Source organism: Dromiciops gliroides, chromosome 6 (assembly GCF_019393635.1).
Source record: "Dromiciops gliroides isolate mDroGli1 chromosome 6, mDroGli1.pri, whole genome shotgun sequence".
Lineage (NCBI taxonomy): Eukaryota > Metazoa > Chordata > Mammalia > Microbiotheria > Microbiotheriidae > Dromiciops > Dromiciops gliroides.
The window spans coordinates 47073112-47088852 of record NC_057866.1 but is presented as its reverse complement, the minus strand read 5'-3'; the positions used below and the strand labels follow the sequence as shown (position 1 = coordinate 47088852).

At 38.2% G+C, this 15741-nt stretch overlaps 1 protein-coding gene across 2 annotated transcripts in view; it reads left to right on the top strand.

Annotated features, from left to right (window-relative positions):
- The first annotated feature begins 598 nt into the window (after positions 1-598).
- GAS2 (growth arrest specific 2) overlaps positions 599-15741 on the top strand; it is a 159749-nt gene continuing 144606 nt past the window's right edge. Inside the window, exons 1-2 of one of the 2 annotated variants that reach the window (XM_043971686.1) lie at positions 599-700; positions 11078-11242. In XM_043971686.1, the coding sequence (XP_043827621.1) occupies positions 11098-11242 (145 nt within the window). In that variant the 5' untranslated portion in view covers positions 599-700; positions 11078-11097. Of the gene's footprint in view, positions 701-764; positions 1016-11077; positions 11243-15741 lie in introns of those variants that run through there. The other variant, XM_043971685.1, reaches the window with a different exon arrangement.

The following is a 15741-nucleotide window of genomic DNA, read 5'->3' as shown; positions in this document are numbered from 1 at the left end:
TTTTCCTCCAAAGTGTGCTTCTTTTGAAATACACCAAACGTAAAGTGATAATGCGATATGTAAGTAAACTCAACAAGTGAAGGGTTCTTATATACAAGTGAGGTGAAATGGGAAATCGAACATATGTTTTACCTCTGCAACCCCTTGCAAATTCAGAACAGGACTCCTCTCCTCCCAGACTATACCTTCCTAATAAACAACAGTTGGGGGAAATTGTCTGTGCTGTTCAGCATACAGCAGGTTTGTTGAGTGGAGGCAAGGTGGGATAATATTTCTTTTCTCAAAGAGAAAACAGCGGTGAGCTTGAAGCCCCGTCTAAAATCTGGCATTTTCCAATTAAAAGAATCACATTTTAAGGTAGTGTATTGTTCACTTTAGAACGAAAAGGGTCTTTAAAAAAAGTTACTAGAGAACATAATGAGACACATATGACCCTGGAATTGTAAAACCGCTGGCTAAAAAAAGCCAAAACTGTTTCAGCATCCAGTTTTAATATTATGCTAAAGCCATTTACTTTGTGAAAACATTGACGTTAAAGACGATTTTTCCCTCCTTGGTCTTCCTTAGGTCAGTGTTTGGGGGACTTGGGGGCGGGGAGCTTGGACCTGGTTTCGGAGTTGCTGCCAAGGGCTTGTAATATAATATCTCAGCGTTTCAAGGGTAAATCAGTGTCAATTGCGTTTGCCGTCCAGCAGAAAAAGTAAGCATTTTACTTCCGTTCAGTCTATGTGGACTGATGAAATGTAGGAAATCTGTTTCTGGCAAGGGGGTAGGGGGGTGGAAATCGTTTTCCCAAACATCACTAAGTGGAGCGCCCAGAGAAGTATGAAGAGAGGTTCTGCGCCTGCTGGAGTCAGAGCTGCTGCTGCTGGTGGTGGGGTAAGGAGGAGAGACCTGCGGGACGGACTTCCAGAGGCGGCGACCTCCGAGCCCCTTCAGCAGGGTCGGGAAGAGACAGGCTGCCTTTCAGGAGCAGAAGTAGCAGCAGCAGCAAGCAGATCTCAAAGACGCTGGGGTGAGAAATGCCAGCAACCAAGTGGCCTTGGGTGCGCACGCGGCTTTCTCCCCCAAAGCAGCATCCGCAGTCACAGCAATGCGGATTTTTGGGAGGAGGAGGTAGTTTGCAGGAGCAGGAGAGCCTGCTTTAGGCTCTCGATGAGCTCTTGCTGGCGTTTTCATTGAAAGCAAATAAGCCTCCGTATGGGAGAGGGGAGGGCAGAAGTACGTGTGTACTGAGCTTTGATGAAGCAGCAGGGCGACTTTAGCGCTGTTTTGTTTCTAAAGAGAGGGTGGCCGTCCCCTGCGCGTGGGGTGATTTGCTGCTTACTGCAAGCAGGGGTAGGTTTCCAGCATACACAGCAGTCAAAGGCAGTGAAAAATGCCTGCAACGCGAAAAAAGTGCTCGTGCTGCTCTAGCCAACCAGCGAGAGGAGTGAGAGGGTCTAATTAGTGTCCTGATTATACAGACAGCGAGCAGGCTTTTAGTAAGTCGGGTCTTGACTTTTTTTTTTTTTTTTGGCTAGTATTAAGAGCGAAGGGTCAGAACACCGATAGTAATAGGGATGGGAGAAGGGAGTCTAGCAACCTTATTCTCTGATGAGTTAACCAGAGTTCAGCCTTTTCAGGTCAGTGAAGGCAGCCTTTAAATAAAATGCTACTTGCTTCCAACCCTGATAAGGTTTTTGGAAAAGCTATGATTTTAAATTCTCAGTGGAGCCAAACCTTCAACTCATCTTCCCGGGCATTTGCTCTTCTAGCTAGTCAAACGTATACAAAGTCGTCGGGAGAGTTGCTAAGTATGACTGGAATTGCCTGGGTGGCAGAGGACAAAAACTGGGACAGGTTCAGAAATCTCGCTTTCACCAGGAGGTAGTAGCAGAGGGCATACTGCCTGTCCTTCTGTTACTTGAAGGTGTAGGAAACCACGGGCACCTTTCTCTTTCTTTTGCACTCCGGTGCTCTGCCTTCCTTTCCCCTCCTCTGCCTTCCTTCCTCTCTACATTTCTGGCCCTTCTTGTTTTCAGCCTGCAGTATTTCGTGAGAGGAGGGGGGAGAGGGAGCCCTACCAATCTTAGATCAATGATGTATGGGAACCCTTTTGCAGTTGAAATAGGATCTGCATCTGACCACTCTGTCAGAGGCAGCATTTGGTGTCCTGCTGCTGGGGCCTAGAGCTGGGAGCGCCAGCAGGGGAGAGGAAGCACACCTTCCGTCCCCTTCCCAAGTGTCTCCCCTGAGATTAACTAAGGCCAAAAGTAGAGCTGTTCCTCGTCCTCTCTTAAAACCTTAAAGCTGAGAGATTTTCCCAGCTGACCGTTCTCTTTCACTTCCTGAAAGCTGGCTTTGCCCAGGCTGGCCTTTGCAGTTGATCAATGAATTCCTTTCCAAGGAATGCTCTCCCCTGACTGCAGAGTCGGAGGTGGTGGTCATCTCCAACATGGCTTCCTCTGCTTTGACTGCTTAATAAAAGAAGGTAAGGGACTGAGGTTCACAGAGGATTGAGGCATTGGAGCCGATATGCAGCCTTCTTCATGCACTCGCCTTGGAGGGGGGCGGGATATTCATAGGGTCTCTGACAGTGATTTCTGCCACCAGGTAGATTAAAGTTTAGGACCCCTTAACTCTAGAGTGTATTTGTTGGCAAGGTGGATGGTTAGACGTTGGGGGTTGTGGTTTTATTGAGATTTAGATGTCTTCAGTAAAATCTCATTTGTTGAGGGCTAGCAGGGCATCAGGACCAACAAGTTGTTGTCTAGTACCCTGGGGAGCTAGACCATCAGTCCAACTTGGAACATTGTGTTTGTGAAAACTTCAAGCCTTAGTCAAGCAGAGAATGAACCCAGTGACAATCATGCCCCCAGGCTAGCAAAACGGGATTCCATATACTCATTACACATCAGTAACCTGAATATGTCAAGGGCACGCCTAATACAACCACAACTGAGGTAAAAAAAAAAATGTGGGTTTCTTCTCAGAATATTTTTTTAATGATGAAAACAAACATTAGGAAAGTAGCATGGTACCCTGGGTGTGGGGAACAGTTTAGAGGCAGTGGACCTGAATTCAAATCCAGACCTATTTTTTATTAGTGTGACACTGGGCAGTTGTCACTCAACTTGTCTAGGCTTTAGTTTCTTTCTGCATAGATGAAATGAGAGTTGTATTAGATGTCCTCTAAGGCACCTTCCATTTTAGCTCTATAATCCAATAATTTGGCTCATCTTTTTACTTTCCCCATTACACCTGGGGGTTATGGATGAATACCATTTCCCTGAAGTTTCTAATATATATGTATGTGTCTATGTGTGTATATATATGTGTGTGTGTGTGTGTGTGTGTGTGTGTGTGTGTGTGTGTGTGAATTTATGTATGTTACTGGCTTTAAACCAAGGTCCTAAAGGTACTTTCATATCAAAATATAGTAAAGTAATGGGCTAATTTAACTATAGTATGTTTCAAGTCTAGCACAAATTTTGTCACACCTTTTATTCATAACAGAGAAGACAAAGTATTCTTGTGAATTAGCATTTATTTTTATCAGCCAAGATCACACTTTGATGTAAGTCCTTAAAAATTCTGATTAATGCCTTTCACAGGCAATTTCCCACTCTTGAATTGAACTCTATGCTCAGAGTTAATTTATTTTGGAGTTCAGAAACCCAAGCTAAATTGGCACAGTTTGTTGGGAAAATAAAGAAACTAGTGATCAGGTGCACTCCCTTATGATGTTAGCAATGAAATCTGAGCTCTACTTTTTATTGATTTGTCATATTGGAGGGTAAGGAGTGTGTGACACTCACATTTCTGTCTAGTAGAACCATATTTCTCTAATTGAAGTGATGGTTAGTTATAAAATATAGGAGTCTACACTATCCTGTATTAGCAGGGTAAAAACTAGGTCATGCAATAAGTGTGGTATAGAGAGTAAAGTTGGGAGTTAAGGGTTTAAGATGTGGTAACCCTTCTCCTACTCTGGTGATTTTGGCTGGATACATCTTTGTCCCTTAGATGTAAAGTTAGGGAGGTGGAAGAGCTATTGCCCAAGGTCTTTCTCAGCTCTTAAGATTCTATGACATTATAAGATAGTCATGATTTATCATATCATCTGTATATATAGTTCATAGATAAATTTTTATTGTCATATTATCTGTGTCTTGTATGTATATATATATATGTAAATGAATGTATACATATACACAGACTAACAAATTAATGCATGGTTCCTAATTTTTAAAAATTCATTTATGGGCAGAAATTTGTTCAGACACATTTGTTTTTTGGGAATAACTTTGTATAGTATATTCATGTTACACCCTGAGACATGGAATTTTCCTTAGTAAAACTGCTGAGAAAATATAGAGCTTTAAAATCATATTTAGATTTTGATGAGTCTGTCTCTCATATGAATCAAACTACCAAAACCTTTATGTTAAGAAAGTCCTTGTTTTTTCTAGTGGGGGGGATAATTCAAGTGATATAATGATATATTTCTGGATTCTCACTCTTAGGAAATGATTTTTTCCTTCACCCCTGAAGATAGTGTCATTAACCTGAGTGCTTTAAGTCTTCCCTTCTCTATTGGGGTGAGGGATGCTGATGAGCTATCCACATTGCTAAATGTATTCCCTCTTCAAGCCCATGGGGCACATTAAGAAAGTAAGCTGTGGCGTTTTGAGATATAGCCTATAAGATCAGAGAGCACAGTTAACTAGTTCTCCAAGTGAGGAGCACCTAATGTGTGATTGTGCATGTGCGTGTGCATGTGTGCATGTGTGTGTGTGTGTGTTTTAAAGCAGTAATTGAACTAATTAACAACGGATGGGAAGAATGATCTACTACTCTCTATCACAGTTTACTACTGTAGGAACAACACTGAGAAATATACCCTTCTTTTCATAATTATTCTCTTTTAGGTTCACTTCTTAAATAACAGCATGTTTTATTTAAAATATAATATGGTAGCCAAGAAAATAAATACAGTCTAGGCTTTATTAAAAGAAACATGGTACCTTGAACCTAACCTGATTTAGACATGAGGACTGTCTTCAAGTATTTTCAGAGTTGTCAAGTAAATGAAGGCTTGTTCAATTGTCTGACTCTTTGTAACTCCACGTGGGGTTTATTGGCAAGATCCTAAAGTGGTTTGCCATTTCCTTCTCCAGCTCATTTTTACAAATGAGAAAGTGAGGCAAACAGGGTTAAGTGACTTGTTCAGGGTCACACAGCTAAGAAGTGGAAAAGGCAGAATTTTAATTCATGAAAATTAGACTTCCTGACTTCAGGCCTGGCCCACTATCTACTGTACCACCTAGCCTCCTGAAAGGAGGATTGGTTTTATTCTATTTAACTCCAGAGGACAGAACTAGAAGCTATGGATATAAGTAGCAACATTTAGTCTTGATCTAAGAAGAAGCTTACTATATTTATTAGCACTATCTCAAAGAGAAACAGGTTGCTTTGGGAGATGGTTGGTTACCCCTTATTAAAGATCTTTAAGCAAAGGCTGAGTAATCATTTAATATCTGCAGTTAATTTTAATTCATGTAATCTCTGATTTTGATCAATTGAACTGCATCCATGTATTATCTTTGTTCATGCCTTTTCTAAGTCTTAATTCACAGAGTCCATGGGTGATTTCCAACAATGTTATTGAATCATACCAAGACAGCTAGTGATTTTCCTGGAAATGTGAAAATAAAGACAGAAGATACTGAATTAATACCTTTTACTCATTACATAGTGGTTTTAAGTAGTGTATATATCTAAGCATGGCAGTGACTTTAGATGGTTATGTTCCTTGGACATGTTGAATTAGATAATTCCTCTATTATATTGATCATCCACTGAGTCCCACCTTACTCCCTGTTGTATCCCTCTTGTATTTTTATTCCAGTTATTAAGTCTATAAAAAATCTAGATGCTCATGTGCACATGTATGTAAATGCACAGATGCTAAATTATTCTTATTGTTTCTACAATGATCATTTGCAAATGTTGTAGAGGGAACTCCTGTGAAAGTATGGATGAGTTGGACTAGATGGCTTCCAGGTTTATTCTGATTCTGAATTATTTTGATGTTTTAAAAATAAAATAATCTAAAACTCATATATATTTCAATCAATATTTCAGCCTACCATTTAATGATATCTCTCATTTTGTATATGAAACATTTTGGATTCACATTGATTATTGGGTTGCCTTTGAACTCATAGATCAATCATAGATCTACATATGGTTTGGATTTTAGAACTCATCCAGTCCTATTCTCTAACTTTACAGATTAGAAAACTGATACCCAGGGAGGTTAAATGACTTATCCAAATGATAATTTTTAAAAATAATATTTCTCTTTTCTTATACAATAAAGTTAAAAAGTAAAATTAATAGAAACCTGCCTCTCTTCCAAAATCACAATACTTGGAGCATTCTCACATCAGACTGAAGTGATAGCCTTATTTTTCTTCCATTCCCAAATAACTGTTACTCGGTACTATGCCACTTCTTTCATCATGTTGTGTTCAACATCATCGACTCATCCAGCACTAACATTCTATCAATCTGTGAACATCAGAGTTGAATAGTATATCCTTTTGGTCAGTTAATAGATCTCTAGACATCTAAAATACCTCTTTAGTTACACTTCTCATTATTAAGATATGTTCTGTCTGCAAAATCAGGGATCCCAGAGCAGCAGTAGACTGGACAGATATTTTAAACATGTGATGTTTCAGTTATTGCATCATTAGCTTCTTCGTTTGCCCTGGTGTTAGTTCAAGTGTCATCTTAATTGTTATTCCAGAACCCCCTCAACCATGAAAGGAGAAAAACCTTAGCATTAACATTCAGAGGAACTCTATGTTTGGTTTACTGTTATTTTTTTCTTTATAAAGTGTAGTTTTTAATGAATTAACAGTCCCAGGGGTCCAGTTCATTACTTGTCGAAAGGACAGATGCATAGAATTAGAATCAGAACTGGCAGGAGCAAGATGCTATTTATTCCCTACTCCTTCTTACCTCAGTTTTAAGGATCTTTTAAGCTTACATAAGTTTTCTTGGTAATCTATGAGACAGCACAATAGAATGCAGAGAATCAGGGTTTGAATCCTGCCTTTGCTACTTGCTACCTGTGTGACTTATTTGGAAGTAAGTTATTTCTATTTCCCTGGACCTCAGGCCTTTCAGTTGTAAAAGAACATATTGATAGATTGGTAAATTCTTTTATGATTCTAGTTCTAAGGGAGAGGGGAGAGGGACTAGACTTGGTATTTTATTGGTATCAAAGTTATACAGCCTCTGTGTATGGTGAGACTTGAATCCAGGTCTTCCTGGTTTTAAGTCTAGATCTTTATATGCTACCTTATGATGCCTTTTCTAGATCCATGGTCCCGTGAAAAAATATTTCAATGCCTAAGAAAAATGTAGTTGAAATTTCCCCCACTTACATCTAACAATATTCTTCTACATAAATCTATCAGATGTCCATATGTTCAAGGCATTTCTCCTTTAGCACAAGCAATGTCAATTCATTACCTTTCTTTAGTGTCTTTTAATTATCTAAGTAGCAAACGACAGTGCCAATGCTATCAATTCATCCAAACTCTGATTTTGACCATGTCAACTGGTTCCATTCTATTTTTCTCGTTTATGCCTCTTCTGAGTCTAAATTCACAGAGTCCATGTGTGATTTCCAACAATGCTACTGAGTCACTCCAAGACAGCTAGTAATTTTCCTGGAGATGTGAACATAAGGCTAGGAGAAACTGAACTGAAACCTTTCATTTCTTTCATAAGGGATTCTAAGTAGTGGACATATCCCAGCATGGCAGTGACTTTAGAAGGCTATAACCCCAGAACAAGTTGAATTGGATAACTCCTCTATTATATTGCTCATCCACTGAGCTCCACCTCGCTCCCTGTTGTGTTCTTCTTGTTCTTCTATCCCAGTAGTTAATTAAGTCCATCAAAAAGACAGTCTAAGCACACACACCAAAAAAAAGCTAAATTACCCTTATTGTTTCTACACGGTGATCATTTGCAAACATTAGAAGATAGTTTGAATTACATTATTGGCGAAGCACCATCCAAGCTGCCTGACAAATAAAGGTGCCCCTGTAAAGGAACATAAGAACTTCTCTGTTTTCTGGGATGAAGGGGGTAGAAATGTATCCCTCTGACTGGTTGGAAACTGTTACATGCCATTGGGTGCACTGTAAACTATCCTGGGTTGAATTCTCGGCTAGACAATGAGCCTAAGAATCGAAGCTGTCTTCTTCTTGCCCTTAGAGTGTGAAATAGGACGGTGCTGCATAAATGTGAGTTGGGGCATCCATAATAGGGCATAGGTAAAGTTACTGAACCACTGCATCTCACTTTCAGGAAAGTAGTGGGAGAGATTGTTTCTTAAGAAGAAAGACATTTTAGAGGTAACCTTTTAAAGTTTTCAATTAGTTATTTAAATGTATGAGTCATGTGCTAAATGTATTCTTGCTGAAATGTTTTATTGGGGAAGTTAGCCTATAGGAACTCTAAGCAAGTATGTGGAGGTTGGGGTTTCCCCCCTAGGAAGTGTTGCCTTTTGGATGAGTAATATTTTATGAAAAGAACTGGGGCAAGTGTTTTAGGTTTCTAGAATTTAATCACCCGAGTTTAGGGAGAGACTGTAGCACTTTATATGAATAATGTCATTATGAGCTGCAGAAGCCATAAACAACGGGAAACTAGGCTCCCTATTCTGACAACTTGGTAACATATGGCCAGACAGATTACAAAACATTTCAGCAGCTCTATGACCTTGGCAGCAAAAAGGTATGAAAACATTAAGGGGGATTTATCACCTTCAAGGAAAATTCAAAACTTGAGCGCTAGTTTTGTTTTTTTTTTCTCTCCTTCCTCCCCCAGCCCCACCTTCTCCCCGGTAAGAAGATAGAGGTTTCTATAAGATTATCTTCACAAGGAACATTTCCAAAGAATACATAAACTATAAATCAACAGGTGATTAGGCCATGCCTTTGTTGTTTGCCACCCTACCACCACCCAGACCTGCCAAATATTGCCTTCTCTTCTCCAAAGCCAATTCTAATGTAAAAATTAAATACTTGGGATACAGTGATGTTTTCATACTAACTGGAAAAACTAAATCTACAGATTTAAATGTGTGTGTGTGTGTATGTGTGTGTGTGTGTGTGTGTGTTTGTTTTCAAAGGTATAGGATTAGGTAGGCAAAGTGAGTGAGGGGAATGTGGATGTATGGATTTGGGTTTCAGATTAATTGAGGGGGGAAAAGAATGAACATTTGGATTTTGGTTCATTAAGGCATTCTTAAAATACTCCTCCATAAATTGACAAATAATCTGACAATTCCATAATATACTAAATATGATAAATAATTTTGTCTGCTGTGAACACATTTGTTTTTTGCTGCCTGATTCATTAGCAGTTCATGTGATTATGTTATTTATGCATAAATGACCAAAGAATCCTTTACTCCTAATTGGAACAATTAGCAAACTTGCTGAGTTTAAAGCTTTGGCTGCTTTATAATTAATTCTGCAGCCTCATTTCCCATGTCCAATGCATATATAAATACACTAAGTTCAAAGTCAAATACTGAATGTTCAATGAAACTTAATCATTTAGTCTGGGGGTATTGAGTCTAGGAAAACTAATTCTCAAAGGACATAAGCAATTGAAACTTGCCTTTGTTTTATAGATACAAGGTGTTGATGGGTCTAGTAAGATGACATCCATTTTGTGTGTGTGTGTGTGTGTGTGTGTGTATTTATCCCTTCTATCAACTGTCAACACTGACTTTTTTTTCCTGAAAGTCAAACACAGCTACATGAAGTAATTAGAATGAAAAGCACATTTGCTTGTGATTTAAATATGACTACAGAAGCCACAACTTCTCAGGAGTCTTATCTTTTATCTTAAAAAAAATCATTGTTACAGTTAAAAATTCTTTCTTAGATTCCTTTTCCTCCAATCCATACTTTTCCTTATCAACTCCATCTTCTCCATTAAAAGTATATAATAAAGGAACTCGATAACCACCTTGGAAAAAGGGTAGTAAAATCCCCTAAAAAATGCTGTGGTGGGGGCAGCTAGGTGGCACAGTGGATGAAACACTGGCCCTGGATTCAGGAGGACCTGAGTTCAAAGGTGACCTCAGATACTTGACACTTACTAGCTGTGTGATCCTGGGCTAGTCACTTAACTCTCATTGCCCCACAAAAAACAAACAAACAAGCAAAATGCTGTGGTCTAAGCTAAAGGATAAAGCTTTTGTATTTAGGTTAGTGCTCCTCATTAACCATTGCCAATTAACATTTCTTTAGCATGTACTGATTATTGTAAATAGCCTTCTAAAAGGAACAAGTATTTGAAAGAGGAACGAGGATATCTGAATCATGAATTATATGATATAGTCTATAAACACATTGTATGTTATTGATTTCCATAGCTGTTGTCAGTTTTCTATTTTTGTTCTAAATGAAAATTGGAATTAGACTTCAAATATATGCATATGCAACAATGTTTTACTATGTTTCATTTAGCAAAATATTACCACTTAGATATTAAAGAAAAAAGTTTCATTGATTTTTTTTTAATACCAAATCTTTTCTTTGCTATGACTGACTTATCCTTTAGGAGAAAGAAAACCAGCTAAGTAAAACTGATCACCAACATTATTATATTTGACAATGTATGGAACATTCCACACCCACTACCACCTCTACACTGAGAGGAGGAATCTGTTTATCATGTATTTTAAATTGAACTAAATGTACTGTTTTAATTCCAACTAATCACCTAGTTTGCTTTTTGTATTTGACCTTTGTTTTGGGCTGATTCCTCCCAATATAGTCAGCAGACTTGATGAGTGTGAACAGAAGTAAACTTAGATAAGAAAAATGGTACAACATGTGGCTTAATGATTAATCATACTCTGTCATCAAAGCATCCGTGAACAAGGTCAATGATTGTGTCAGGAGCTTCAGCTTGTCACCACCTGCATTTGTCAGAAATGAAATGGAAGACTTTTTATAATCAACCCCAACTATTTTGTTTTCCCTAACAGGTATTGCAACCAGATAAAGGATGTGTACAACCCTGAGCCCAAAGGTACGCAGTGGCCCAGGACTCTCAGATATGCATCAGTACAGTCAATGGCTGGCCAGCAGACATGAAGCTAATTTGTTGCCGATGAAAGAAGATCTTGCCTTGTGGTTGACAAACCTATTAGGTGAGGTTTTAAGATCTGATTTAGTGAGCAGAAAATAAGTGTTGTTTTTTTTGTTTTTACATCTACTGCTCCTTTCACATTAGCATGTGACAGAACCATGAGAAGATAAGCTAATGTTATTTCAGTTTTGTATCGGTGAATCTGAAGGCTGTGGAAAATTTCAATTACTTTCCCAAGGTCTCCCATAGCCTATTTCTTCATGATACCAGTACATTGGGTTATAAGGTGGAAAAGTTCAAGAAAAATGGATTGTTTGTTTCACATAATGCCATCCAGCTGGTTTGACTGATCTTCCTCTACTTTTCCCCTCCCCACACCTCTTTACTCCCAGACCCCAAGGGAAATGGGTTATTTGGTTGGTAATTTTGACATTGTGAGAATTTTCCTAATGAACCAGGTCCATTGGCTATTGGAAAGATTTATGACTAAGTTAGTAAGCTAGAGTTTTGAGTTCTTTATAGTTTAGGGAACTTAAGAAGACCACTTTCCAATTTTGAAAATGAGAATTAGAATATTCAAAATATTTTTATTATATAGATGCATGGCTTTGTAAATCATAAAGTACTATAGACTCGTAAAATGTTTAAATAGTGATAGTAATAACTGACATTTAGGTTGTGCTTTAAGGTTTGCAAAGGACTTGATATACATCATTTCATTTATTACTGACAACCAACTTGTGAGATAAGTGTTATAAGTCTACCACATGTTGGGAAGAACTGAGTTAGTTACTAGCTGTGTATCCTTGGACAAGTCACTTAACATCTGTCTTCCTTAGTTTCCTTATGTGTAAATTAGGGGAAATAATAGCACCTACCTACTAGGACTGTTGCCAGGCTATGGAAAGAATATAAATAATATAACATATGTAAAGATAAATAAAATATTTTAAGAATTTTGCAAACTGAAAAGGGATATACAAATGGTATATGTCATTATTATTCATATTTTATAGTTGAGAAAAAACTGAGGGTAATAAAGAGGAAATGATTTGCTTAGGGTCATACAGTAAATGACTTGAACCCTTCTTGACTCCAAGTCTGGAACTCTATTCACTATATTATCTCCAAAAATGATGAGAAATAAAACTTAAGAAAAATAATTATCTTTATTAACACAAGAAAAATGTGTTAAGAAGAACTAAACAGTGGGGCGGCTAGGTGGCGCAGTGGATAGAGCACCGGCCCTGGATTCAGGAGTACCTGAGTTCAAATCCGGCCTCAGACACTTGACACTTACTAGTTGTGTGACCCTGGGCAATTCACTTAACCCCCATTGCCCCACAAAAAAAAAAAAGAACTAAACAGAATTAACTGGCAATTTTTTTTCCATCAACTTATTCTGAGGGGTCCATTAGTGAGCTGCTACAGTTGTACTTCAGGTGAAGCAGATGCAGGTTCAAATCTCACCTACATCATTTACCAGTGGCTGGATCATGGATAAGTCCATAACTCTGAGCTTCAGAATTATCTGTAAAAACAGGGATGATAATAATACCTGTTGTATGTAGCACATTCAGAGGCAGTATGTTCTGACATAAGTAAGTAAGTAGAGAGCTGGCCTAAAGGCTTGGAAAGGCTTGGATCACATCCCACCTCTGACATTTACTGGCTGTGGGGTCCTAGGCAAGTCACTTTAGCACTTAGGGAACTGGACAATTTCCTAGGATTGTAAATTACAATTTATTTTGAAAGAAATTTCCTCACTGGGACCTCCTTGGACCAATGAACTCTCAGGTTCAGTAACTATCCCTCCCTACCACATAGGATTGCTGTGAGGATAAGATGTCTATATATGAAAAGAGCTTTGCAAGCCTTAAAATGGAATCATCTTCATATCTCAATGATATGTTGTGGTGCATTTAAAAGAATGTAGAAGTTGCAATCATAGAACCTGAGTTTAAATCCAGGCTCTATCACTTATTTTCCAGGAAAACTAGGCAATCTTTCCTGGGACTCAGTTTCCCAAGTTGGAAACTGAGAAGATTGGACTGGACATCATCCTTTGTACTCAGAGAAGAACAAAATACCATCACTATGTTGAAGTCAAGGTGCAGTGTGTTTGATTGTAGCTGATCAGACCAAAAGGAGCTCAGGAGGCTCTATCTAGAGTCAGGAACAATTAGTTTGTATAAACATTTAGAGTGGATATGTCTCTGAATTTGCCCATCTCATGACTAGATAACCTTTCAAGCCACTTCCAACTCTAAATCTATGAACCTCAAACTCCTATTGTAGTATTAATTCCTACTGAAAGCTTTTTACAGATATTAAAACTGATTTAGGAACTGGAGCATACCCCTTCCACAAAGCTCACAAGATGCGCAGTTTCTTTAAGATCTTTGCTGAAAAGAGACATTACATATTCAGAAAACTTTTAGGGATTCTTGGTATAGCCCTAAATTTTTCCTCTCCTCCTATTTTGCTGGTTTCCCCCCCACCTTTTTGAAATGGTCATTGATTTAGAGATGGAAGGGACTTTAACATTCATCATGTCTACTTCCCTCATTGTATAGATGAAGGAACTGAGGCATAGAAAGAATAAAGGTCTTACTCAACATCATACAGTTTGCCACCAGCACCACCACTATCACTGACTCTAAACTCAGCATTATTTCCAATTGATTCCATCATTGTTTTTTCACTGTATTGAAATGTTCACATCATCGTGGGAAGTCTTAAACACTATTGCCTTCTAATTTCACCCATGGATTTTAATCCAAGCAGAGGGGGCTTTTCCTCTTTTTGTTTTCTACAAAGTTCTTTGTAGTTTCTTTCTTCAGGCTTTTATACCAACAATTTAGTAGCTCCTTCGGACTAGTATTGTCCTTTATCCACCTGTCAAAATTATATTGTTTCCTTTCCTTATCTGGTTAAACAAACCTGCTGGTTAATCCTCCCTGCAGTTATTGCTGGGCTAGATTACTTAGCTCGAGTCATAAAGCCTATGACCTGGAGTCTTTATAGGCTTAAAGAGAATGTGCAACATGGTGGTGAACTGAGTGCTAGACTTGGAGTGAAGAAGATCTAAGTTCCAATGGCACCTCAGGCACTTACTGGCATTGGTACTATGGGCAAATCATTTGACCACTCTGAGCTTCATTTTTCTCATTTGCAAAATGAAGATTATTAAAGCACTTTCTTTACAGGGTTGTTTGGAAGTTCAAATGAAATAATTTATGCAAAGTGCTCTGAAAATCCTAAAGTGCTATGTAAACATGATCTGTCATTATTATTATTTTTTACAATTATGAGAAGATTTTGTCAGTAAGTGTAGGCATTTTGAAAGCAGTCTCCTTATTATGAACAGAATAATTATAACATCAGGCTAGGATACTCAAGTAATAATGAAGTTGCATAATTCAGAATACTGGCCTAAAAGTCAACTTTTCCCACTAATCCTCAAATGTGGGGAGTTTGGCTAAGTGATCCATAGGTTCTAGATTCTGTAACCTATAGAGTTACCCAACTTAAAAAATTATATGACTCAATGATTCAGGAGTTGTATATTCGTGGTATTGGGTAAAAAACCAAAAACCAAAACCAAACAATAAAAAACACTTCTCTCAGAAAAAGGTGGCGACTCCAGACCTTTGATTTTATCTGTCCAAGACATACCAAATGTAGAACACTCCCTTGACTAGATGACTCCCTCCCTTTATGGAAAATGGCAACTCCTTGTGACATAGTTTTAAAGAATTGCCTAGAACATTATGAAGTTAAGTCATTTGCTCAGGTCACATACAATGTATCCTAGGCAAGACCTGAACTCAAGTACTTCTAAGTCTCATAGTCTGGCCCTCCATCCATTACACTAGGCTGTCCCTTTAAAAAGGAAATAAAGTCTTTAAAGGCTGAGGAATAGATCTGTGTGATGAGTGGCTTTCCTTTTGGGATGCTATAAGAATGATTTCTTTCCCCCATGCTTGTCCATGAATTTTATGTGTGAGTGGGACATTCAGGGAGAGGCTCCTAGTAGCTTAAAGATAGATGTGATTGATGCTTCTTTAGCTCTCTTAGGAATGTGATCCTCTGAAAACCCTAGAGAGACAGAGAAACAGCAGCTCAAGGTTGATTTGAGTTCATCTGATGTAGATAGGCCATAAATCCCAGGCAGATTTCTTTATGGAGGTTTAGAAAACTTGGCACAATATAAGTATTCAAAAAATTCTGGTGAGAGGATAGGACATTTTATCATGGCACAATGGGTGAAGGGGAGAAATCCATATCACTGAAATGGTGGGAAAGATTTTTGGGGAAAGATTTTTTTAAATAACAGAAGAATTTAGCTTTGGTTGTTTTTCAGAAGAATATCTTGTGGCATATTCACAGCAACTAGAATTTACATCATGTTAAAGGAATTTTTATCATTTTCTGTTTGGGAGGTTTCTTCCTAGATATACGATATCTTGTTTTTCACCTACATGAAAAAAAAAATGGAGGTGCCCTGGATGCTTTTCTAGCAGATGGTTTCATTTGAGAAGATTCTGTGATTTTCAT